Source organism: Malurus melanocephalus, unplaced genomic scaffold (assembly GCF_030028575.1).
Source record: "Malurus melanocephalus ecotype Western Australia unplaced genomic scaffold, MMel_1.1 scaffold_59, whole genome shotgun sequence".
Classification (NCBI taxonomy): domain Eukaryota; kingdom Metazoa; phylum Chordata; class Aves; order Passeriformes; family Maluridae; genus Malurus; species Malurus melanocephalus.
The window spans coordinates 1,249,952-1,276,399 of record NW_026623291.1 but is presented as its reverse complement, the minus strand read 5'-3'; the positions used below and the strand labels follow the sequence as shown (position 1 = coordinate 1,276,399).

General features: G+C 42.4%; 1 protein-coding gene across 2 annotated transcripts; it reads right to left on the bottom strand.

Annotated features, from left to right (window-relative positions):
* Nucleotides 1–1,404: 1,404 nt before the first annotated feature.
* RPRD1B (regulation of nuclear pre-mRNA domain containing 1B) lies at nt 1,405–26,231 on the bottom strand. Of its 2 annotated transcripts, XM_057365993.1 has the most exons (8): nt 25,924–26,231; nt 24,305–24,434; nt 23,102–23,235; nt 17,197–17,309; nt 15,247–15,373; nt 13,997–14,172; nt 5,252–5,307; nt 3,843–3,905 (listed from the first exon to the last, which is right to left on the bottom strand). In XM_057365993.1, exons 1-7 carry the CDS (start codon nt 26,072–26,074, stop codon nt 5,275–5,277), a joined length of 864 nt encoding a protein of 287 aa, XP_057221976.1. In that variant the 5' UTR covers nt 26,075–26,231; the 3' UTR covers nt 3,843–3,905; nt 5,252–5,274. The 2 variants fall into 2 exon arrangements, with proteins under 2 accessions (XP_057221975.1, XP_057221976.1); XM_057365992.1 differs by lacking the exon at nt 5,252–5,307 and having other exon boundaries at nt 1,405–3,905; nt 25,924–26,229.
* Nucleotides 26,232–26,448: the final 217 nt, after the last annotated feature.

Here is a 26,448-nt window from a genome sequence, read left to right as displayed (position 1 = left end):
TTAAACATCCCCCTCCCACACTGGCTGGGGTTTCCTGCGTTTTGCCTCAAAACATCAGTGTGAACAGCACAACCACGATTCTATCTGCTCCAGCACACATAGAGGCCTGTGAGGCCCTTGGCTTTATAAAATTTCTTCCTATATGTCCTTACATGAAGAGTAGCTGAAAATAAACATGAACAACCTGYTTCCTACCTACTGTTGGCAGCAGGTGGGACAGAGGCAAAGGATGCCTGTGGAACACTCCTAAAGCCACTGAAATCACTGGCAAATACACATCCCAGCCTCAGTCCAAGAGACTGGCGCCGTCTCTGCTGTGACATTTCATCCAAGTATTTTACGAGGTCATTTTTATTTTCAGAGCATTAGGGACAGCTTATACTTTTTCTAATCCTAGAGATAAATATACATGAATTTTGCAAATGAGCAGGGAACACATCAAAACTTGGCCCAAGTAACCAGACAAAGCCCAAAGCATCCCGCCCTGGGTCGAAACATTGGCAGCACAACTGCCCACCCTCCCCCTGCAGGAAGCCTGCACCACTCCAAGGCTCTGCCAGCCCTTCCTCATCACCATCGCAACCTGGGAACTCACAGACTGACCTGCCAGTTAGTCAGGAGTTCCTCACCTTGTACAGGTGCATAAGCCACCATTCCTTGGTTACACAGAAAAGGGAATGCACACCAGTGCTCTRAGGCACTGAACTGCAAAGACAGCTGCCTAACAGTCAAGTATTTTTGGAGGCATTTGTTCTTAAAAAAAAACAACAAAAACCCGATTTGCAAAGTCAAGGAAGGACAGCCAGTACCTTGTCAAATTTACGTCTTTGAAAACCCCACCTTAGTTCCTGCAACACAACACAAAGGTGGTTTTCACTGGGAAAAACCACACCAGCTCCCTCCCGCTCCCACAACACTGCCCAACCTCTGCAAGGCTTTGTGAAAGCACGGCTAAATGTAGTCCCTTTAAGGGAAGATTTGTAAATCAGTATAAAACATAATCCGCTTTGCAGATACTCTCCAAGGCATATGAAACAATCACTGCATGCCCACAGAGGCTGTTRCAGACTGGTTAATTGAAGAATCCCTAAGCCCCCCAAAAACGTCCAGAATTAACTCCCAGGGTGATGTGAAGACCCCCCCAAAGCTGAGAGGTTTCGATCACACTGACCCAGCTAGAACAGCAGCTCTGGGTACTCATGCAGGGAGGCACCTTCCTCCCATCCCACGTTTTGCTTTTATTTGTATTTTTTCCCCAGAGTAACAACGGACATCTCCTCTTAAAATGCCACATTTCCACTCTGCGTGGAAAACTGACATATGGATCTCCCAAAGTCACTGCTTGGGCTTTAGAAGGGTAAAAAACCCCAAAAAATCCCACAGGGTGCCAGAGCATTGAGGAAAAAAGTAAAGACACTACTCTTCAATGACACCCTCTTTATTCAAAAATAGATATCTATGAGACATTTCAGAATATACTGCTGTCAAATGGCAGCCTATATGTCTAAATTAATTCCTAAGTCAATTCATATACAGATTTAAGCTTTTGTTAAAAAAGACACACTGTGGGAAAATCTGTTTAACCTTCAGAAAATGTCACCTAGTTCACCAGATGCCCTTTGCCCAAAAAGTAAAACAAATAAAATTAAAAACCACAAGACTTCATTTAAATTAAGCAAAATAAAACACACACATATATTCAGAAAAAAAAATCAGAACATTTCAATTAAAAAATAAAAAACAGACAGACAACTCTCTCACAGATCTGCCCAAAACACAAACGTGAGATGCCAACACATTTGTCTACATCGGTTTTTGACAGCTTTTTTTGTCCTATAATGGATACACATTCAATCAATGCTCAAAATAACTTGGTTTAAACAGCCTCGGGGTAACTCTGTGAGCTGAATCAGGATGGAAAAGAGTCTTTTGGTTTGGGTTCTTGAAGTTTGATGGGCATTTTTTTTTTTGTTTTTCATTTTTGGCAAAAGCAGAGAGAATRGACAGTGCTTTATCTAAAGTCTGGACCATAAAAGGCTGCACAGTTAAAGTGACTCAGGGAACGGATAGTTCTGCCACTGGAAAAATTCCTGTAAACTAAAGAGAAAAACACATATGTTGGCTGGGCAGTGAGGGTGCAAGGAGCGTTAAAAAAGGACAAAAGGAAGTGTCAGTAGGAAAAGGACGTGAGCTTCTGAACAACTGAATGATCAAACGATGCTGTGTTGTTGTTTGCTGTAACTGAATGCTGACCGGGCTACTGAGCAGCCTGCAAAATAAATTACTGCGGAGCAGAACGAGCTTTGCATTTCTGCATTTTCCTCTCCTGGCTTTGACATCAGCAGCTCAAGACCACAGGGAGGCACAGAGAGAGCACCTCAGCTCACTTCAGCCTCTCTGTTACAAAACCTGTGTTACCAGATCAAGTGTCTCCAGAATGAGAACCTGTTTTATAGTGAGAGGTGCTAAATTTAAACAGAATTGTATCCAGATTGGAATGGTTCAGTGATCAGAGTCCATCTTGTCACACCTAACACACAAACTGAAATGTAACTACACCTCTGGCAGCTAAAACACTAGCCAGCAACATAATGGAATTAAGAGCTTTTAAAATTTACCTTTGTTGTTTCTTACACTTTTCCTGATTATAAAAATCAACTCACAATCTGTGACACAAAATTAAGTACAACCTTCTAATATCTACATGCATGGACATGGTACATGTGCATACAGGATATATGCATATATATGGGTCTATTTTCTATATAAATAAATATTTATACCACATTTAACTTCTGTGCATCAGACAACTTCACTAAAGCTATGGAGAGAGTTTGTATCATTGCATTTTCAATGTAACCAGCCYGAGAATAGACCTAACAATGCCTGTCACAAGGACACCAGCAGCTGCCACACACCATTCTAGCCTCTCAGGTTGTTAAGCCAAAGCTTCCATCACCATCTACTTTGATATAATGAAGAGGAAAAATGTGGTATAAATCTAAGGTAGCTAGAACAAAATTTACTTCCACTCCCACTTAGGTAACATCCAGTTCTGCTTTGCTCAGCACAGTGTAATTTATGAGTCTACCTCTAAATTCACAAAGAAAAGCTGCTTATTTTTATTGCCTGTGAATTCAATTTACATCCATACCAAATGGGAACTACCTTCACATCAGGCCCACAGCAGTATGAGGAACTGCAGGTTTAGGAAAAGTCTTTCCCTGTACCACTGGTGAGCAGATGCCTTCCCCTGACCCCACCATGGCACARGACCCACATGCACACACATCCCTACGAAGCCTATGAGCCACTCCTCTGCTCCCAGAGATGGGGCTCAGAAACCCAACAGACAAGACTTGTTCAGAAATAATACAATAATTGTACAGACGGRAGAGGCTGCATGGTCAGCCTTCCTCTGGAAGCTTCCCAGGTATGTGTGTACATGATTTGTGATCTTTGTGGGGGTAACAAGTGCTAAGAGCAAACAGCAACTAAAGAGTATGGGAAAAGATGAGAGAAGTTTGCCTATACGGACCACCCCCACTCCCTTTAGAGCTCACAAAACTCACTCCTCTTCCTCCCCTCACGTGAGCCAGTGTACACAGAGAGGGTGAGTACGAGCAGCCAAAAGGTTCAAAGCAGGGTCTGCAAGTTCCTTCCTACTGCAGATCTTGGAAGACTGGACTTCCAGCCAACACCAGAGTCTTCTTACTTCTGCTGGTAATAATGGAAACTGGGGCACACGGTTTGCTCTAGTCTGTTGAAAACAGGTCCCCAGCAGATGGCAGAGGTGCCAGACCTCCTGTGACATTGGGCAGCAGTGACAGGTCTGGAAGGCTCTGGATGTGGGATTTCAGCTCYTTGCGCACTTGGGTTACCCGAGCAAGCTTCTGTTTATATTCCTGAGGGAAAGAGACAAAGAGAACAAAGATTAAGCACAGGTTAATTAACAGAGCTGTTAGTTAAGCCAGGAGTATCTTCCAGGTGAAGACTCACAGAAGGTGGCCAGGCCCTGGTGCTCTGAGTGACTGCTGGCACAACTGCAGACCCTGCCATCTGCCCCAAATTCACAGACTGCCCACAGGCTCTGGCATCCCTGAATTAATAACCCTGCCCTGCCTTACTAATTTTAYATGTAAGATGTCCCCAAACCTGCACACACTGGGGCCTGATAGAGCATTTGAGAGAAGTGTCACTGCAGAGTTGCTTTATCCTTGTATTTTTCCCCAAATACTGACTCCCAACTGCTGCCAGTGTTCCTCTGACACCCTTCCACTGCCAGAGGCCATAGGCTGAGGCACACCACAGGTACTACTATGCTGCCAAAATGTTCACTGCTATCCAACTTGATCAATTTTAAACGTTTAATTAATCTAATTTTCCCTTTCAAGTCATTAAATCAACCCCAAGTTTTGGTTGCCAAACAGGATCTCTTTATGAGCTCACATTACAACCCCAGCAGCTGTGCCGTGAGACTGGAGTGGCAGGGACACCATGGAAACACGTGTAGGATCATGGAATGTAAACCAGGGAAAGGCACATCCACATTGGAAACAGACACTAACATCTTCAGGAGTTTATTACAGGAGGGAAAAAAGAGCAAGTTAAAAATCCCTGAAGAGGAAACTTGCAAGTGGTTTTTCTACAAATGAGGTCCGGATTGAGCAATAAAAGTGCAGTAAGAAATCCACTATCTACGTGCAGAAATTTCCCCAGGTCTCAGAGACATCAGTGACTCATGTGTCAGAATGAGGAGAGAAAGGAGTTTGGACCTGAAAATGGAAGAAAGAACTGTACCGTGGCCAATTCTRTTGAGAGACCACGTAAGAGCAGCCCAACACACATCCAAGTTATCCAATACAAAAGATTTTAATTAAAGACTGTTTATGTGATTTTCAAAGTGTTGTGATTCTATACATTCGCATAACAGTCACAGAAGACAGCAATTGAAGGACTAAAACCCCAGTAACACATAATTTSTTTTGGAATGTGCCAGTCTTTACTCAACTACATGTGTCCTACTTTTCATGGCACCTCCAGAATGAAGGAAACAATGAGCTTTGGAAAAAAAGCTATACACAGAACAGACTTCCACACAACCAGCTAGAATATCAATTTACTTTTCATTTCTTAATTACTTGGCAAAGAGAACAGAAATCTGTATCTCTGAAGATCAAATAAAACTRGGCACATGTTTAATCAAAACATCTTTCTGAAGAGTTTACAACTTTAATCCAGACTTTCTAACCTTCTCAGTGATGGAAATTCTCTTCACCTTCTCCAAACATCAAAGCACAGCAGTTCCTGTGGGGTTACAAGCAAGGAGTTTACACTCTCTGTGTTTCATTATTTTGAATTAGAACAGTGAGAGCAGCCGTCAATCGCAACAACTCCCGAYACCCCTGCAATGGCTATGTAAGTGTATCCCATCAATTTCCTGCCAGCACCAAGWAAGAATGACTTTTAACAGCCTATTTCAAACTTAAATCCTTTATGGGGCCCTTTATGGTGAGTTAACATACCATCACAACCAAACACTTCTGTTAACATACACAGGATATGCAGTGAAATAACCAAATCCAAACAAAGCCCTCCCAGGTCCATGAACTGCAGGGCGCTGTTCTCATGCCTAGAGAACAGTTACAAAAAAAACCCAAAAAACTCAAGAGAAGGAGCACACATTACTTTGCGAGGATCTGTCTTTTTTTAATGAAAAACAGAGAATCAGGACCACAATAAGAATGCACCCACATCCCTAGTCATACTCTTTGGGAAATTCTGAAAGAAGGAAACAAGTCAAGAAACTCATGAGATGAAGACAGAGAACAAAAACARACACCCCAGATTCTTCAGCATTAATAGAGAACAGCAGCAGATAAAGAGGGATGCCATGGAGGCACAGCATTCCAACACTTGGGATTCTTCTTGGAAAGAACATGGGAGCAAACGCTGGGGAAAGGGAGGGACAATGCCCAGGAGTGCTCAGCTCAGGGCACATCCCCAGGGCAGGAGACAGCAGCACACCAGCTCCTGCACACATGGCTGAGAGAGCAGGAACATCTACTGTGTTATTGTACTCCAAATGYTGGCAGAGAGAAGGTGAGAGAGGCTGGACTTGGAAACCCACAGAAGCCAATCTTAAAAAAACAGTTAAAAATTCATAATTCAAGCCATTGCCAYGGAATGATGGATATCAAGCAAGGAAAGAACTGGCAGCACTTCCTCCTCAAGAATGCCAAACGGTCAAGAGTGAGTATCAGCAGGTGTTTSTAGTAATACCCACTAAAGATAGGAATGGAAAAAAGAAGGGCAAGGCAGCTGGCAAGTCCTCCAGCTTTAATAARTGGGCAGTGAAGATGAAAAGAAGGTGTAAATTCCAGGCATAAGCCAAGAAAATACCTCAAGCCAAGATCCACACAAAACAATTATGGGTTTATGGATCCAATTATGGATCTACATGAAACAATTATGTAAAAACAGGTACAATCTCCATGGAAAGACAAATGTCCTGCCATTTTCAGGGCAAAACTGATGAGACAACAAGGATCCAACATTTCTCATGGACAGTCAGGACCGGAATGTGATGGCTTTTGAGCTGAAGATGATTTGCGTGACCATTACAGTTATATTAGATGCAAACAACATTCCTTCCCCAGTAGAGCTACTTATGGGAGAATCTTGCCAGTGCCTTGCCTCAGTTCTCATAAAACACACAGACAAATGAAGAACCATCAAGATGAGTCCAAACCACACTGCTGTTGGCAAACATACAGACTTAGAAGCAATTCCTCTGCATATTAACAGCATCAACCTGCTTCCAGATTCACAGTTAACAGCTTCAAACGTTTAGGAAAATATTGCTCTTAGCATGYCCTTATTTTTAGGGATACTGTTCATTGAGGGCTACATGGAACACTGAGTTATCASAAATATCCTCCCAATTTGAAGGGAATCTTTTGTATGCATATGATGACAAAAAATAAAAAACAAGTCACCCTGAGAACCATATTCCTTTCAARTCTAAGTAATTCCACTTTACTAACAGATAAATGCAAGCATTATCTAGTTCACATCAAAGGCCTAAATCTCACCTATTAAAAAAACAAATTAAAAAATAAAAGGGAGAACAAATTTTCCAAAGAAAAAGGCAGCAAGCCCCCAAGCCATTAGAAACTGGCTCAGAAAAGCATCACTAAATTCAGGAATGGAAAATAAGGGAGTAATCCAGAAACTGCAATTTCTTAGACTAGATGAACACTTACTAAACAGATTGGATACACAACACAGAGCACGGTAAAAAACTATCTGCTCCATGCTTAACCCTCTCCAMACCACTGGACCTSAGATGCTGTGCTGACTCCTGGCAAAGTTGTCAAGGAATGGAGAGATCAGGAGCCAGAGGTGAGACAGGAAATGCTGGCTGCTCCCCTTGAGAATACACAGCAACAGAGACATGGAACCCCATTCCAGCTTGAGGGCTTCACTATTTCCACAAGTTCTGCCCATACGCCACAATGTGGGACTCTGGAAGCGGGTTTTATGGGAAACCATGTTTTTCATGTAGCCCATCACATGCTTGGAAACTGCACCTTGCAGATTTTTCCRTAAGGTCCTTCCATTCCATGAAACTGAACAACACGAAGTGCAGTTAAAAGCTGCTTTCCGAGGCCTTCGTTTGTACTCTGTGTTGAGCTAATTGCCTCACTGCTCAGTATGCTTATATTAAGATTAATAGCATTTGGATGCTATTTGCYTTTTTTAGACAAAATAATGAGATCTCTGCTGTAAGCAGGAGTTTCAGGATGATACAGGAAAAAAATTGGCACTGTGCCACACGGACACATTTGCTAATCATCATTCCCTTTCAGTGCGTGGCGTTCTACATCCTCAGTRGCCAAGAGAATTAGATACTCGGTCCTTGAAACAAATGCAAAATCAGAATTAACTACCACTGAATGAATCTGACAGAGTGTTTCATTCCAAAGCAGCCTTGCTTGAACATTRTAGAACTGACTGTAATCAACATGACAGGAAATTCATCCTGAGCACTGCTGCRTGGCCTGGTTCACCTTGTTGCATTCCACAGCATAGATTTCAGCTTATTTTGGCTCAGAGTGTGCACTGGACACGTCCTCTCCTGCGCAGGGTCGAGCAGGAACATGCTGTAAGCCATCACAGCAACTGCATCTACTGAGAAAACATCTAGCTAAGCATTAATGAGAATTTGTAAAGTGAATGCGAAGAGCAGCCGGTCAGGCACGGTTTTGATACGTCGCAGCTTGCACCAGCTGTAGGAAAGCAAAAGACCACAAGTCAGGGGAAAAATGCATCAGAGGCTCAGCAGAAATTTGGAGAGTATGCAGTGAAGTGAGAGATCTGACAGCCATGTTTAGGTAACAACTCTCTTTGAAAACACTAAATACACCACAATACTGCAGCAGTTGATTAGGTATTCCTTAGCTTCTGCTCCTTGCCACTTGGAAGTATTTTTAAAACATACTTACTAGAAAAAACAGAAAGGGAAACTTCTGCCATGCCACAAGTGTATTGCATTAGAACCCACCTCAAAAGCAAAGTGAAACCAAATGCCAGGGTGAAGCCAGGTTTCCTCATTCTGCAGTAGCACTAAGCCAGCAAATCTGCATTTTTATCTGAAAGATGCACTCCAGGAATCAGAGCTTGAATGATTTATTTCCTTACAGAGCCTTCAGTTCATTTTCAGACCTTAAATTTGTTCAGTCCTGCTCTTTTAAATGTGACAAGGCTTCTTTCTTCTGTGGCATCATTCATCACACTTCAGCAGAGATGCTTTTTCTGCTCTTGGCAGAATGACATGCTCTGAAACTGTAACTCGTTTCCTTGCKCTCCTCTTTGTTTAGGACAACAGAAGAGGAAGCAGTAGAGGCATCCACAGAGCATTTCTCCAGCTGCTGGGGATGCCTCAACCTCTGCAATGTTCAAAAGCTCTCAGAAAGTTCCCAGGCTGCCACTGTATGATGGACGCAAAACCTCATTTGTCAAATACCTTTCCAGAAATAAACATTGAGGGGGTGTATTTGATGTTCACAACAACATTTAGGGCACAAGCTAGCAGCTGTGCCCTTCTTCACCTCTCCAAGCATCTTAATGCTTTTGTAGCTAAGCAAGGGCATAGTCATACACTCATTCGCTTCATGCATACAAACGTTGTATGTTAATATTTGCTTTTATTTTATTGTTTAGCATGATTCTGTTTGCAGCACTACTGTAATTATAAATACCTACAAGAATCTACAAAGTATAGAAACTGTACCTTTGCATGGTGCAAAGAAGCACAGCTGTTGCCTCAAGCCATACATGGCCCAACAGACCCACTCTCCCTGCAGCTGTCAGCTCATGGCATCCTCATGGAGCAGCCTGTGCTCACTCCACACCCAGAGCCACCAGTGGCTCACAGCTGGCAGGACTGGTGCACAGCCCAGCATTTGTTGCCCCATTCATCACCTGTCTGGTCCTACAGAACTGTGTCCAGGTGCTCCAGCTCAGGATCTCCTCACCAGGGGTGCAGAGCTGACCCCGCTTCTGCTGCTGGTTCCCACAGCTGCYCTTGTTACTTCACCCACATAAAACACCGACAATTTTGCTTCCTGGCAAGAACCCTAAAACTTCATCTCCAGTTACACTGTCTAAACCACTGAAATGAATACACCACACAACCCAGGAATTCCTGTCTGAGGGAAGCAGCAGCCACAAAGCCGTGCCAACAGTGACACGCTACAGAGACTCAGGCACTGGAAGCAGTGCAGCAATAAATTGCCTATTAACCCACTGAACTAAATTGTATTTCAAGAAAATGTGTAGTGCTGGGCAGCCCAGAAAACCTCAAGTGAGAGTGCACTTCATCCCTCAGAGATGCATTATCAAAGAGAGTTTGCAAATTTGTGTGGGCACAGCATTAACACCTTATTAAAGGTGCCTTGAAGCCATGAATATTAAAACCACCAAACATCTAAAAACCCCCAGAGCTCTCAGCAGGACTCTAAGTGACAATTTTTCAGCTGCAGCCAAGAGTCAGAATATTTCCCCTAAACTGGATCTTAAATACAGTCTGTTCTTTAAATTTATAGCTGCAGACATATATATACACACTTATTTGAGGGCACACACCCCTCCAAACACACTGCCCTACATACACGTACTGCCCCATGCTGCAGCATGTTCCTCATGTCACCTCTCACAAACACAGGTACCAAAGGTACGTGGAAGAACTGCCTTTACCAACTGCAAATCAAACAAAAATTTCTAACACACAATCTTCTATGTTTTCTGCCTCTTCCTTCCCCCTCAGATTAAAATAACCCTCCCTTCACTCACTCCAGGTTTTCTACAGTCAGTAGTTATTTCAGGTACCATGAAGCTTCTACACAATTTGTCATTTCCTTGCTCTACTTTTCCTTGGTTCTTCCAGTCTCATCTATTTATCTGACTTCATTCTGCAGCTGYCTGGTACACCAACATGGGATGTTTTCCCCCCACATTTCAGTTTTACACAAACTAATTCCCTGGGTTTTTTTCTCCTTGCCTGCCATGCATTCYAGAAGAGCGCTCACACTTCAAAAGACAATTCTTCTCCTTGAAGTTCTGCAGGCTCAGGTGCCAGAGGACAAAAACCCTCCCCAGCTGATTGTGTTCTGTAATTGTAATGGGGCAGCAATGGCCAAAAATAACACAAATCAGGAAACTTCCACTGGAGGTTCAATACTAATGTGAGATASAAGGACACCTTATCTCATTCTTATAGAAACAACAGTTCCTGATTCTACGYCTGTCTGAAAGTAGATTTTATTTCCTGTCATCTGCTATTGTGAATGTCCAGGCCACCTCTGATCCGTCACAGCCACAGAAGATCAAACAGCAGCTGCAGTATCAAGCCCACAATTGCTGAACAACATGAAGCACCATTTAAAAAGAAATTCAGTGTTCAGCTGGTGAATGACAGCATCCCCTGCACCTTTCAGGAAGTTAACCTGAGGAATACTGACCTTTGAAAATATATGCCTTGTTATAGCCTATTTARTATCAGTTTGGGGCCAGCTGATTTTACTGACTGATAGAATGAAAGAAAATCTACCTTCTTAAATGCTCTTAGACTACAACGAAAATATCACAAGACCACTCCCAGGATAAAGAAATCCTAATTATTACACTTTGATTTCTTTCTCTCGTTACCCTAAAACCAGAGTTTGTCCATACTTTAGGGTCGTCAGGCTCCATGCCAGCTTTCTCCCTTCAGATCACCAGTGTTTCTTTGCCCCTCACTGTTTCAGTTCTTACTCATGCCAGCTGTATCCATGTTGATGTGCAATTCCTTTCCAAAACCACCTTCCTCAGAAGTGTCCCTCAATTAAACAGCTTTTCTGCAACCGATGACAGGAGCTGTGTCACAGGGGTTTGACATGCAGAGTATTCTGAACATTAGCCCACAAGACACAAACACATTGAGTTTATCTATGTTTTGCCAATTTGCTTTTTCATGAGGGACAGCATTAACAGGATTAGTGAACTTCAGCTCTTTAGACCACAAAAGCTGCTTTACACAAAGAAACAGCTTAGCTACTTTCATTGCTATCACAGYGAAAGAYRTTGYGAGTAAATAAAATATAAAAAACATMCAGRGTAATTTCCAAATTATTTCCATCTCTTAAAATACAGCCTTGATTTCTATTACTGTCAGAAGCCCCTCTCCCCAGCCTAGATGAGGATGGTGAAAAAAACAATTCATCTTCTATCCAAACACACCTTCTCATCTAAGCAGTAAACTTACAGCACAAGAGGAAAAAACTCATAGTACAAAAGATTCTGGAAGAGATAGCTCGAGAGAGCAAAGCCTCTACATCTACAATGAGTAGATATGTAAAATTAGATTGTTTTAAGTTATTTTCTCATTTTAGACCTTGCCTGAGTAAATGTTTTGGGTTTTTAATACATTTTTAATTGCTACAAGAGTTTCAGATCCTTCTAGTAAAACGCTTATTAGCACTACAAAGAAAAATCAAGGCTTATCAATATTGTGAGAACATCAAAGACTCAAACAAAACTGATAAGCAGATCTGGCCTGCCTTATCTGTAACCAGCATCTTCTACTGTTTATTAACCCTCTACAAGGGCAGAACAATGGAATGTTGTAATCAGGCAACATCCCTCACTGAGGTTTGAGAGCTGACACGAATATCAATTGTGCCTCATGTTCACTCTTGGCGTGGCATTTCCTGCAACTCTGTTTAGACTGCTACAGCACTGAGGCCACCTTGTCTGGCAGAATGACAAAGAYACCAACCTAAACAGATATTTAATAAGATGCTAATATTTAAATAGGGTCATGCTTTATTTTCTAATGTACTGAAGAACTGTGTTTACACTTAACAGTGAGCAAGCAGCCTGTCCTGTTGCCATCAGCAGGATTATTACCATTAACAAAGCAGCTCAACTAGCAAAACATTTAATTTTCAGAATTACATTTCTGCCTCTGCCAGAGTTACAATTTGCAAGCAACATTACTTACCAAAAGGATATTTTCCAAACAAAAAAAAACCTCCACAATTGTCACATTTCAGCTAGTGTATTAGAAATGCTAATTTCATAGTCATTATGGATTTCTCAGTTTCAGAGTCTTAAACTGACTCAGAATCATGAATTGGTCAGGACCTTTCAAAACATTATTGCACAGGTTTTGCTATCTATTTAATGCCTTTTTTAAAAGCAAACAGCAGTATGTCTGTCATTTATGCATTTTTTTACACACGTATATATGTTCCTACTAGACAGGAGTCCTTTAAGCAAGAAAAAAATTCAAAACCTTTCCCAAGACTTCCACAGAAAATAAATCAGTTGCCAAACAGGATTTGGTTTGATGGCATCATCCATATCCATGTCTGAAAGTGTTTTTTACTGACTCAGTCATAAGACTGATGCTATGCRTGAAGAAATTCAGTCACAAGGCATTGAGAACCTCCAATATAAACATAGGGCAACGAAAACACTCCAAACGAATTTTATCTGGGAACAATGTTGCCGAGCTGTCAGTGCAGGAGRCTTGCCACGAGAGTAAACAGTCAGCAATTGCCGCAGCACAGTCTCCTTCCAAGAGATTTTGTCCTCCACATCCCCTCCCATCCACCCCACAGCAGCTGCTCATCACCAGCAGCGTGGTGCAGAGAAGCCCTTAATGTGCCGCCAAGGGGCAGTTTAGCAGATGGCACAGTGACATACAACCACAGTCATTAATTAAACTCCTTGCTAGACCCACAACGTGCTGCTGAAAGAACTTCCATGGAGAAGGTAGGTTTTTGATAAACAGCTGTAAACAGCTGGCTGCACAGCCTCAAACGGCACTGGGCCGAGCAGGGGGGCTCAGTGCAGCCCCAGGCTTTTTTAGGGTCCTGCCCTCCCTGTTCAAAGGAGCTGCACAGGAGACACAAATAATTGTCTTTCACTATCAGCCCCATTTAAACTCCACCACAGAAGCTGTGGGTAAATGACTGTTAAAGRATGGAGAGCAGATCTGGCTTAAACTGCTTTCCCTAATCAAGCAGGGGCCCAGGAGGCAGATGAAGGACATCCAACCATCAGGAAAAGAATAACAAAAATATCAAGCAATATAAAAAAAACCCCATCTAATTATGGAAAAGGGAGGTTGATTTTTTGAAAAAGGAGGATTTCATAACAAAATAAAGTACGTGTTAGGCAAGTCTGTATTTTTTTATGAGGTATAGAGCTCTAGGCCTTGAGGYTTATCAGACTGAGCATCAGAACAGRTTTGCASTCTCCAGGTATGACACTGCTTTCTTACCCATTTTACTCCAAGTGTAAAGATAACTAGAACCTAGATAACCTGGGACCAAATGTAAAGATAACACCTTGAATAATCTCTCTTGGGAGAAACCCACAGATTAGGAGCCCAGGGGGAGAGTTAGGTGAGCCAAATGTTTTGCCAGTCTCCAAAACAGGTGCTCACCTCCAGCTTCTTCTCCTTCTCCGTGAGCACATCCTTCTGGTTCTGGGTGTACTCGATGAGCATCCGTGCCAGCTGGCGCCGGTCCTCCAGCTCGGCYGCCAGCCGCCCATTGTACTCGGCCAGCAGCAGGCACGCCTCGTCCACCGTCTTCGACAGCCGCTCTGCAGCCTCTTTGTCTGCGTGCAAAAGGGTTGGGTGATTTAGAGGACAAAGTTTAAAACTTCCAATTGTTGACAGAAAKGCTGCAATTCATGAGCCGCAGGCACAATAACATCTTGTTCGTAAATATACTTCTGGCTTGACAGGGAAATAAGTGCTGTTATCACAGGGATATACAGGAAATAGGACTTACACACCTCATGGGCTGTATTTTATTTTTATTTACACTGACGTAACTGACCGCATTTTATCCTTTCAGAGATGTCAGTGAAGAGGGGGGTTATAAATTTATGAATAGTCAGCCTCTATGAACAGGTTAATTAAAATGTTAGGAAGCACCTCAAGTAAACAAATCAGGTGTTTTCCACATTTAAACACAGTGTGCATTTGTTAATTCCTCTTTTATCTGAATAATTTCAAATGTATCGACACAAACCTAAGAACTGCACAGAGTCCAGCTGGACACTGTAAGAATATATAATAAAGGACCAAACAAGTGATAGTTCATAATGAGTTCTAAATTAAAACTACCTCCAGGAACAAGAGTCAAATCAGTTCAACCTTTAAATGTTTCTATTAAAATTACTTTCCAAATGCAATTGCAAAAGTTAATTTAAACAAAGACTGACAGATTAATGGGGGTAGCAATTTGCCTTTCCCATAGCAATCAAGGAGTATGTGTGTATTCAGCAGTCTGCTAGAACTCAAAAATATACCAATCAAGAATATGTGTGTACTCAGCACAGTYTGATAAAACCTCAAGATACCTTAACAGTTGAGGTGTTCAAAAGCAAACACAGCCACTTGAGAACTCTGGCCCAATTTCCATTATATTCTTGCAAAATGCTAATGATGCCCTCAAAGTACAAAAGCCTCAGTCCAAGCCAAAACAATGGAAGCAGCTATATAAGTTTAATCTTCAATGTTACTTTACAGGTCTGTTATCTGTTAATTACCCCGGAACTACAAAGCAAGGACACAAAAGCTGGCATTCACTCCACCATACATTCTGATTATTTAAATAAAAAGCCCACACTTTGATTTCCAAGTTATTCTTTGGACCCATGTTCATTCATCTTCCAGTCTCATACCTGTAATTTTCTCCAGTAATGAAACATCTTGAACTTCCTGAGGCAGGGAAGCAATTTTTTGCCGCACTGTCGCATCTCCTGACGCTGCATTTTCCAGGTCTTGTAGAGCTTTGATCAAATCTTCGGTCTACAAGACAAGTGAGCCAACAGTAAAACCAGGTAACCCTAACCACATCCACTTCCCAGGGATGTGGCCACTGCAGATGAGCTCACCCACCTCTGAAAGCCACCATTTGGGGAATATTTTCTTCAAGTAATTTTTAAACTGTTGACTCCTAACAGAGGGAGCATTCAGTGAGTTTACACGATCCCAGTGTTTAGCAACTCCTGAATAAATTACAGCGGGGTCACCCTTTTCAAAACTTTGCAGTCGGAAACTTCTCAGTCCAATTAGGAGAAGTGACCATTTCATACATAGCTGAGAAGGACATAACCACACTGGCCTGAGATAGCATTTAGGGCTGGTGGTTGTCTCAAGCTGGGACTGTAACTCCCACCCAAGCATCCCTGACATCTCTTCACCTCACAGGAGCATACAGGCACTTTTTTGTTCTTTTCCAAAGCTGCATTCTGACAGATCAAAAAAAACCCAACCCCAAATTTCTATCAGTCCAAACAAAACTGYATCAGATTTCCATCACAACAAAGTTTAGAACTCTGTAATTTGTTACTAACCATAAACTCCAATGATGATAAACACTCTTTCTATAAAGCAAACTTTATAATATCCTGATTTTGCAAAGCCATGGATGTCCTCAAACAGCTCCCTGCATGCACACAGCCTTCTGCAACTGAAGTGGGCTCCCCTGTGTCCCCTCAGCTCACCTCTCAGCTGGCTTTAGTGCACTGAGAAAAGATATGTCAGTTCAAATTAATTCACTCAAAATGCAACTGAACTTAAAAAAGACATGGATGAGGACAGCTCTAGGAGGAYCATCCCTGACATGTTGTATTTCCTCCTTGCTCAAAAGAAAATTTAAACAGAGAAACTCCCTGAACAGGAAGAACAAAGTGGTGCTTTTTTGTTTTAAAAATACTGAACGATGGGAGGTTTTTAAAACAGAACACTAGGCCCATAAACACAACCACTGATTTTTAAACTACAGTTCAATAGTTCAAAAAATAATGAAAACACTGAGAAATTTTAAACAAATATTTTCTTAATCTGAAAAACAAAGAGGTCCATTACCTAATATTTACTACTTCYTTGCAAATGCAAATTATTTCCAACAGTAACAATGTTTATAATCAAGAGAACCCATAARCTGCAAGGCATCTGGAGGTAAAAACAACAAAATTTTCACTTATTTCCTTGACAACTGTTATTTATTTTTATTTTTCAATGTTTACAGTTTACCAGATGGATGGTGTAATTTTTTATCCTCTTCAAATAGACTGTGGGTTAACATATGTTCATTCCGTAGCCTCAAATGGCCGCAATGATTTTCTGTTTCATTCCAACTATTTCCACACTATTTTGTGTGAGCCTCTAAAGTCTTCAGAGCTCATTTTCCTACCAGCTCCATACAAATCTAACAAATGTTGTGCTTTTTAATAACTTACGGACTGAGATAGCCTACAAAAAAAAATTGTGTATTAACTGTGTCACAGTTTTACGTTTTAGAGGCTACACACTGATCTTAAAAAGAATTTAAAATATGGCCTGTTCTTCTTCTAACAGTCCTTTGAAATTCTTTCCTGGCAGCACTACTCAAACCTTGGGTTAGACTACCTGGAATTGCTCAGAAGCGACACACTATTGAAATAGGAAAAAATAATCTGTTGCATTTCACATGAACTCCTCAACCCCAAACCGAATCCCTCCACTAAATCCATTTCACTTGTTGTCAGCTCCACCTTGTGGCTGTGACACAGGGGAGGTGGTTGTGACACAGGGAGGTGGCCGTGTGGCTTCTAGAGCTTCTCCCACACTCAACTCATCCCACATACCAGCAGTGGCCCAGCACTAGGGTCTTGGGGTGAGTAGCTCCCAGGGTAGTCATCATCTTCCTCCTCTTGTATTTGCTGGAAAGTTCGCTTTAGGGACTTCTTCTCCTCTGCAACTAAAGATGTAGAAACAACTCATTTGAATGCCAGATCTGCCCACCTTAACTATCTCTACTTCAAAGAATTACACCAGATGGACACTCTGATGATTAAGCCCTCCAGAGAACGGCCACCGCTGGACTTTATAGTTGGCATCATATTCCAAACACTCAAATGCAAAACAGTAATAAAAGGTTGATTTTGTCTCCTCATGTATCTCTGTACAGGCCAGCACAAGGATACACATGAGCATTTCATACRTGTTTGTGTCTTCTACACTGAAAGTGGGAAAGGCAAATAAACAAGCTGTCAATAAATGACAGATTTCAACCCTGCTCAGATGCTCTGGCTAAYACTGACTGTGCAGGTGAGGATTTCTTCCAGTAGAAATGAAGCACTGATGTGAAGGTACACATAGACAGAAGAATTTCAGGTTATCCTTCTGCATCAAGTATACACTCTCTGTGGTCCCACAATCAGCAAAGTAATTGCTGGTTATTCAACCTTCCACTCTTTCATCAAAATAAGGGCTTCAGGACAGCTGTGTGAAACTACAGCTCCAAGATGTGACAGCAACAACAGCAATGGGCAGAGCATGAACAGATCTCCAAGCAGGTAACCTGAAGCACTTTAGAAATAGGGTCATAAAGCAAGACAACATTGGTTAAATGAACCTCAGTGTGGCAARCACTAGCTTGAAAGGGAAGAGACAGTTTATTTAATGAGTCAGAAGTCTTGATGAAGCCTTTGATGCAGCCACAGAAAGTTCAAAAGAAGGTAGATAATTTTTCAGATTTGCCACCAAAGTCAAYAAGTTCCAAGGTAATTTTAAAGAAAACTTTGGATAGTCTTATGAGTATCTATTCAATGGAATCAAATCTTGCCAAGATAATAATGGAATTCAAGAACAGACTTTGTACGTACTTTGATTCCCAGGAAAATCCAAGATCACTCAATTTAAAACAAAACCAGACTGCTCCATTCTAATGAGGAACCAAACAGAAAGGTCTGTCTTTAAATGCTGTTTTGCCTGCCTTATCAGGTGGGATACATGAAAAAACGTCATTTAAATGAAGAGAAATCAGAGGTGCTGTTATATTCTGCTTGTTGGGGGAAGAGCTGAATGATTTCCTGAGGCAGACATAAACACATCTGTCAGAGAACAGACTCACTCAGTGGAAGGCAAAACAGCACAGAAGAGTTACCCTAAATCAAATGCATTGTTGATGTTTGCTAGAACAAAGCTATCTAGACTAAAAAAAGGGACAGCTTAATTATTGCATGTATCCAACTGATGTATGAGTGCTTGACAACCTGACTGACAAGCCAGTGTAATACCAGATCAAGGAAAACAGCTGCTGTCCACTGAGGTCTGGGAGAAACATGAGTTGGGTTAACAGGAGATGAGCAGGTGATGAAGTGGCCAAACAGAGGATTTTAAATTACCCAGAGCAACACAACAGGCCATCAGTATTTATCACTTGTATGTACTTATCATAAAGTAATTAACCAACAGAGGATAAACATGAGCCAACCAATGCATGACCACAGCGATCACACAAGTGAAAATTAAAATGAGATATGGGATTCAAATTGCTGAAGAGTTACTCCTGCTGTGTTGCCAACTGGTCTGCCACAAGACACAGCATTACACTTGCTCACCACTCTAACACAGAGGATTCAGAATTCATTGAATATTCTGTCTGAACAAGGCCAAGTGAGTCTGACTGGAACCACTCTGAAGTACATGGTGCTGAGCACCTGCAGACCTAAGCATCAGTTGCTGGAGAATCCTAGAAACACCATCTGAATTTAATCAAAATAGAAAAAACTACCCTCACTTAYTTTCAAACCCAAGAGCATATGGAGCTAAAGGACCCCTGAAAGAAAACAGAAGCACAGCACAGATTATAACACACCTTGCTTGGGTAACTTTCAAAATCTTCAGCCAGGATTAATTTAGCCATCACAGTCTACACTACCAGAAAAGCCTGTCAAATCCAGCCAGAGAAAGGGAAAACAAGTATTGAGAGCATCCAGAATGGATCAGAATGTAACACATACCTAAAACAATCAAAATATCCTGTCTATAGAATACAGAGAGCTTCTTCCACAAAAACCAACAGCCCACCTTGACATGGAYATAAGGAAGACAGAGAAGCCCCTACTACCAATGAAGTCAGCTTTCCTGCTTTGCTGTGCTCTTCATAGCATAGAAACTGAACTACTCCCTAAAAGCCTCCAAAGGGCAAAGCAAACTTCATTTCTCCATAACAACAGCCAACTGCTCTCCTAAAAGCTCTGCAGGGACACAACAGGTTGCTGTTACCTTGCTGTTGCAGAATCCACAGAGACTTGCAAAAGTATTTCTGCAGCAATTTTTATGCTTCAAATAATCTCTGGTGGCTTGAGGAAGGTTACAGTGTCAAAGGCCTTGCTGCCAACTGAGCTTTTCCTGTCAGCTGGCCACCTGGGGGATCTTCCCATCTCAGGTGCTCATCTTTTTGTTCTCATCTCTTGATAACTGGTTTTAGAGGTAAACAGACTTCTAATGCTTCAGCACCCCCTCCAACCCCTTCTCTCTTTGGGGGTAGATTACTTGCTGAAGTTCTCATTACAATATATATTTGCTGGCAGCCTCTCCTACAGTGAGCATAACCAGAGCTGAGCTGCTCCAAAATCATTCCTAGTCCTGTGTCCAGGTGYCTTTATTTCAGCTACCCTCAGAAGCCTCCCTGCCTGCTCCCCTCTCTGTTCTTCTCCATATTTTAATACAGGTCTGGTTTTYTGTGCCAGAATTTGCAACATAAACACAATGAGAGCAGTTGGGGAGCAGCTCAGTTCTGTGTTAAGAGTGACACACTCCTACATCACAGCACACTCAAGGACCTCCTTCAACAGCCTATTACAAAGGCAACAAAAAGAAAACACATCAGCTATATCGGTTGTATTGCCTGAAGGGTTTCACATCAAACCTTTAAGACCTAGTTTTTCCAGTCTTTGAGAGAATTGGGTGGTTTTTCTCTTTCCTATTGCTTGTGAAAAGAAACACTCTAATAAAAATGAGATTAATGAGAAAGCAAATGCAAACTTAACGAATACATTTAGAGATAAAACAATGTATCAATATTCAAAAGCTTATTTCCATGCATATGCATATCTCCTTAAGGAACCAGAAAGACTAAAATCTGGTAGTCAGATGCACCACTGAGCAGTCAAATCAGGGAATATAATGCTTAGAAAGGGTTGGTTCTCTTACCCCTCAGCCTCTCTGAAGGGAAATCAGCTCTGCTCCACAGCAGGAACTCAGCATGTGCAGACAACTGAATTGCTGTGCATTACCCAAGGCCTTGCTACTCACAAAACAAGAAACAAATTCTACCACTGAAACACTCACTGATGAGCTTTAAAGACATATTTCCTCACAGATACAGGGCTCTACTGCATTTAGCAAGTCTCACAACTCTAAGTGGTGCTCTCAGGATAAGCAGAGACATCCTGCTCAAGACAGAAGCAYCCACCAGCCCAGGAATTTAAGATACTGCAGTATGAAAAATCCACAGAGAAGTACCTGCACTGACCTGCTGCCATACCTTCGGCTGAAGAATACTGAAGAACAGCTGTTATCACAGAACCAAGTGTTATCAACAGCACCAGATGCTCTTAAGGAGCTCTAACATTTTAACAGCACAGCTTGCACTAATCTACAAACACTAATATTGCCTGTTTCTCACCTGTGTCTAGTTTGGGCATCCACAAACCCAGAAAGCCAGAAGATCTTTGGAGGAGCACTGGACTATAGTTTTCCAYATTTATGACAACTGTTACATCTGTAAACCACCACACCTTAATCTCCATCTTGCTTACCTGATTAAAATGGAATACAGTAACCACAACAAAGCCTGCAACTCACTAGAAACTCAAACACCAATTCATCTTAGAAATCCATAAAACCCCCAGGCAAACTAGTTCTTACTATCAAGAAGCTAATTTCCACACACACCAGTCAAAACAAGGAAAAAAAATCCTTGGATAACTACTGAATTTTTCAAATTTATTTTTCTCTTAAAAATCTCAATTTCTTTTTGAACATGAATTGACAAGACAGCAACATTTACACTCATGAAAAGGCCTGAACTTTCCTTCAAATAAAAGATACTACATTAATATCTCTAATTACTCAGACCAAAACTAAGTTTCTTGCCAAGTGAAGCTGTGCACACAGTAGTTCTTAAAGGGGTTGTATTCCTTCACACTGCTTCCTACAGACGAAGGTCTGTTACTCTCAAGAAGATTGATTTTGTACTAATGTTTTTAAGTTGAGAAGACAACAGTAGAAAAAGTGGTTGATACCATGAGCCAAAGGGAAAGGACASTGAGCAACAGCTGGTTGCCAACTGACCAGGAAATAACACATGGTAACAATTAGAAATACATTTAGATTCARAGTGTAACACTTGGGAAACACTGAGCCAGGTGCATTAAATTAAAAGTTTCAAAACCTCAATCAGGTCAGGATTATCACAAACATAAATTCTGTCCTTCAATGGCACACAGGTGTCTCATTCACTGCAGCCAGCAGTGTGTGAAAAAACACAAAGCTACAGCCAGAGATGTTTTCACATATAGGTCTCATTTATGCTCACATCTCCATATTAATTCTACATTAAATATCAACTCAATCAGACCTTGCTTTCACCACCAAACAACAGCATAAGAGCCCTTTGCTAATGAACAAATCAGCTCTCTCACACCATCACTCTCTCACACCACTCTCTGTGTGGAATAGAAAAAAATATGACCAGAGCAGCAATGTCATTCCAGCTCATTTGAAGACACTGACACTTCACAGAATCATAGACTGGCTTAATGGAAGGGGCCTTAGAGGCCATCTCATTCCAAACCCCCTGCCATGGCCAGGGACACCTGCCACTAGAYCAGCTTGCTCAGGGCCCTACCCAACCCAGACTTGAACACTTCCAGGAATGGAGCATTYACTGCCTTCAGCTGCAAGGTGGACAAATATCCCCTTGACTAGAACATTCCTGACTTTTAATGACCCTCACTTTCCATAGTTTAGGCATCCCACTGCAACCCTCTTTCCTCTGGCGCACTACCAGTGAAACAATTCCAACTGCTATAGAAGAGGTAAGATCTGCCAAGGCAGCATCAAAGCACAGTAAACACAAGCTTATGCTCAGTTTCTCACATATCATACAGTAAAGAGGCTATACCTGTGATGTCCTAATGATATTAAATGATACAGAGTTAGTTTTCCCCACATGACGTCAGCTGGTGAAGAAAAAAAAAGACCAGACCAGCTTCTGGGTATATATACCAGACTTCAATTATTCAGAACTCCTTGCTGCATTTTAATAAAATATAGTAACTACAGAAAACAAAACAATTAATATGAGAATGAAAGCAGTAACAGTATTCAATAAAACGTTCTAATAACCCAGCTGAGCAGTCTCAGAGATGCAGAGCTCGACACTTGACTTGAGGTGGACACAATAGTTCCCTACACGACTGACTTGCCTTCACCCCAAAAGGTAGGCCTGGAGCACTCAGTCTGCATGAGTGACACCAGATGTCACGTCCAGTTAAGCTCACTGCCAGCCACAAGGCACAAGACAGCAAACCTGCAAACCAGAACCAGGGGYTTAACGAAAATCAATCGTCTCAAGACAATCGTGAAGAATCTCYATGAGGAGTTCTGGCAGCAACTCCACTAAAGGAGCCCAGCATTTCCAGTGAAACATGCACCAATTTGAAAACAAAACACACATGACAAGTAATTTACATTTACCTTTTGTTTGGGGGCTGTTGGAGTCTTCCATAGACAGTTTGAGCTGCTGTATGAACTCGCTGCCATACACACTCCTCTCCTGCCAGATGTTCAGCAATCGTTCCAAGGGCTTCTTGCAGCCCTCATCTGCTTCTCTGTTCAAAGATTAGGAAATCATTATAGTTCAGCTGATCAACACTCGTTATGTTTTCAGAGAGCATCTTCCAAACTAGCAGCTGCATCCATTGCAATATGTGAACACTTGGAGAGAATCTTGCTCATACTGCCTGAAACTGTGCAGAATACATTTGTGACCAATTTTCCCCTTTATTTGACCTAAAGATTGCCTGGAAGTGCCCCACATTCCCACCTCAATGTAAAGGCAAGAAAAGTTGTCAAAGAAGAAACTTGCTATCATTCAGAATTTGCTGTAAGAGTTTATAAAATGCCCCCAAGCTGACAAGTTTACAGCTCAGTATTAACTTTTAAACAGTTGTTTCAGTCAATAACATCCCAATTAAAGCATGTTGATTGGATCATTAGGCACTTAAATGCACTCAGAGTGTGTGYGCAGTGACAGTTAGACAACCCTCCAGAACAGACAACAAACACCCAGAGCATTAATGTTGTTTAGCTGAGATAACAAGAATTATTATGGCATTTAGAGACAACCTCAATAAAACAACATTATAACAGTGTGGTTTTGATAAGGTGGTGGCTGCATCACTTCTTCTCTTTCACGTATGAAATTTCTCCTTCCTCCACCAAGGATATGACTGGTCAGGTAACCATCAGAACAAGCAACACACAAAGAAATTGTGCTCAAACCAGAAGGCTGGTGAGAATTCAGTGACCCAAAACATCAGCTCTTTTAAAGTCTCTGRGCAATGGGGCAGAGCATTCATTATGTGGCTTTAATAAACACAGCCAACTGCCCACAAACAGGTCTGCCAGATCTTTTGGTAACAATTGAAATAAAGTTCATAGGAGCTGCACTAGAGAGCAAACATGTGAAGCTGTGAAGGGCTGGTTCATACACAAACAAGGTTGCCCAAATAAACTAAACAGTCCCCAAGCACAAAACAGTCAGTCCAATCTCTATTAGAGAGAGGGCACAAGCACCCCTGAGACTTAAAAAAAACCCCAAAACCCAACTGAATTAAACTTTGAACAACAAGAATGCAAATCCCAAGAGAGGAAAGCTGAAGAAAAACAGCAACGTACCTGGCAACGTGAGAAAACGCATCCACAAGAACAGATTCAAATTCCCTGGTAAATTCAGGACCTTTCCTCTTACTGTTCTGGATGACATCGTTAGCTAAATATAGGAAAGTAAGCTTCCTACTCGATTTTGCTGAGAAAGGGGAAAAAAAAAGAAAAGAAGAAAGGAGGAAAAAAAAGGGAGAGTTTGTATTTATTTCTCACTTCTTTCACCTGGAATCGTTAACAGGACTTTCAAAGCTGTTTATAGCTTTGTAGTCTAAAAACAAAGTTCAAAACATTCCCATGTTAGCAAGGCAAATCAGGGCCTTCAAGTCAAGTAGTTYTCAATCTCCTTACTTCTACTCTTTGTTCAATTAATTCATAAAACAAACACGAGTTTAATGCTTTTTGTGCACAATGACATCTCAACTCTGAAAAAAACTGTGTAATAAATAAATTTTAAACACAATTAAAACAAGCTGTTCTAACCCACCAGCAAATTCATAAAACAATTAATTAATTTTTTATTAAATGGAAAAATTCTTGGTAAAGAACCCCATAATTTAGAACTGAAACTGTAGAAGAAAGCTATTGCGAAGACTCAAATATTTTCCAAATAATGTCTGRAACATCGACCTTAACCTTTCCTATTTTGACACCACCAGTTTCTATTTTCCTACAGCCAGAATTGGTGGGATTCACTATTCTCCAGAGCAAAATGATCATGAACACCCAGGAGGCAGAAAACAAAAGTGCTTATTACCGCAACAGAGCAAACTCAGATCTTCCAGAAACTCATAAATAAACTATAAATGGCAACAACTAGCAATCACATAAAAGATACCCTAGCTGCTCCAAGGGGCTCACAGTGCTGGAGCCCGCAGTGGGAACAGTGACACTGGTGGCTTCCAAAGCTGCACCTGGGAACAGGGATCCACACAGAACCCCAGAATGATTTGGGTTGGAAGGGACCTTAAAGATCATCTCGTTCCACCCYACTGCCATCGGCAGGGACACCTTTGTTAGTTCCTAGTCAATCTCCCGTGACTTAAGGTAATTTTGCAGATGGCTTCATCCTGAACTTTACTTGATCTGCAAGGAAAACAAACACAAAATATTTCTGGATGACAGCACCAAAGAGTTTTATAGATTTCTGCAACTACTTTTTCTTTGCTTATCTCCTCTCAGTAATTCTATAATGGGTGAGTTGTATGAATCCAAATCCAAAATTYAAAAACGACGCCAAACAGCCAGAGCACTTGCAAGTTTCCCTGAGCACACAGCCAAGGGAACTTAATTTGTCTATCTCTTGTTTTACACCAAACTGCCCGCCCAGAGCTGGGCATCCTCTCCCTCTCAACCCACATTTGGCTGCTCCTCCATCCTCTGCCTTCCCAAAAACACCGCCTATATCACCGGAATACACCTTTCACACGTGGTATTYCCCCAAAGTTTAGTAAACAACAACAAGAGGGAAACAGCTCCCACAAACTCCTGGGGCACCAACTTCTCCCGGTGCCGACCCGCGGAGCTCCGCGAGGAGGAACCGGCCGCGCTCAGCGGCAGCTCCGTGGGCAGCCCCCGTACCCTCATGGTAGGGACTGAGGGAGCGGCCCCCGCCGGACAAACCCCCCGCGCACCTTTGCGGAGCTCCCGGTGCCACACGGCGACGATGGGCCCCGCGTGCTTGCGGTGGTGGATGAGCCACAGCGAGAGCGTCTGCACGCTCTGCTGGGAGTTGCTCAGCTCCGACAGCTTCTTCTCCAGCGCCGACTCCGAGAAGGAGGACATGGGGCCGGGGCTGCTCCGCCCGCGGGGGGGGCGCGGCGCGGCCTCACCGACAACAACCCGCCGGGGCCGCCGCCACAAGATGGCCGCCCGCGCCCTGACCCCGCCGCGGGGCGAGGGGCGGCATCGTACGGAGCGCCGGAGGGAGCCGGGCCGCGCGGCGGGCGGGCACAGCGCATGCGCGACCATGGCCGGCGCCTGCGCCCTGCGAGCACCCGCGATTTTTCTCACAGCGCCCGCGGGAGCTTTGTGGCGCTCGCAGCCGCGGTACATCAGTGCGCGTCACCAACGCATGCGCATTGTGGGCAAACGAGACTTTCCTCACGGAGCCCGCCCCGCGCCGCGGGAGCTTTGTGGCGCTCGCAGCCGCGGTACAT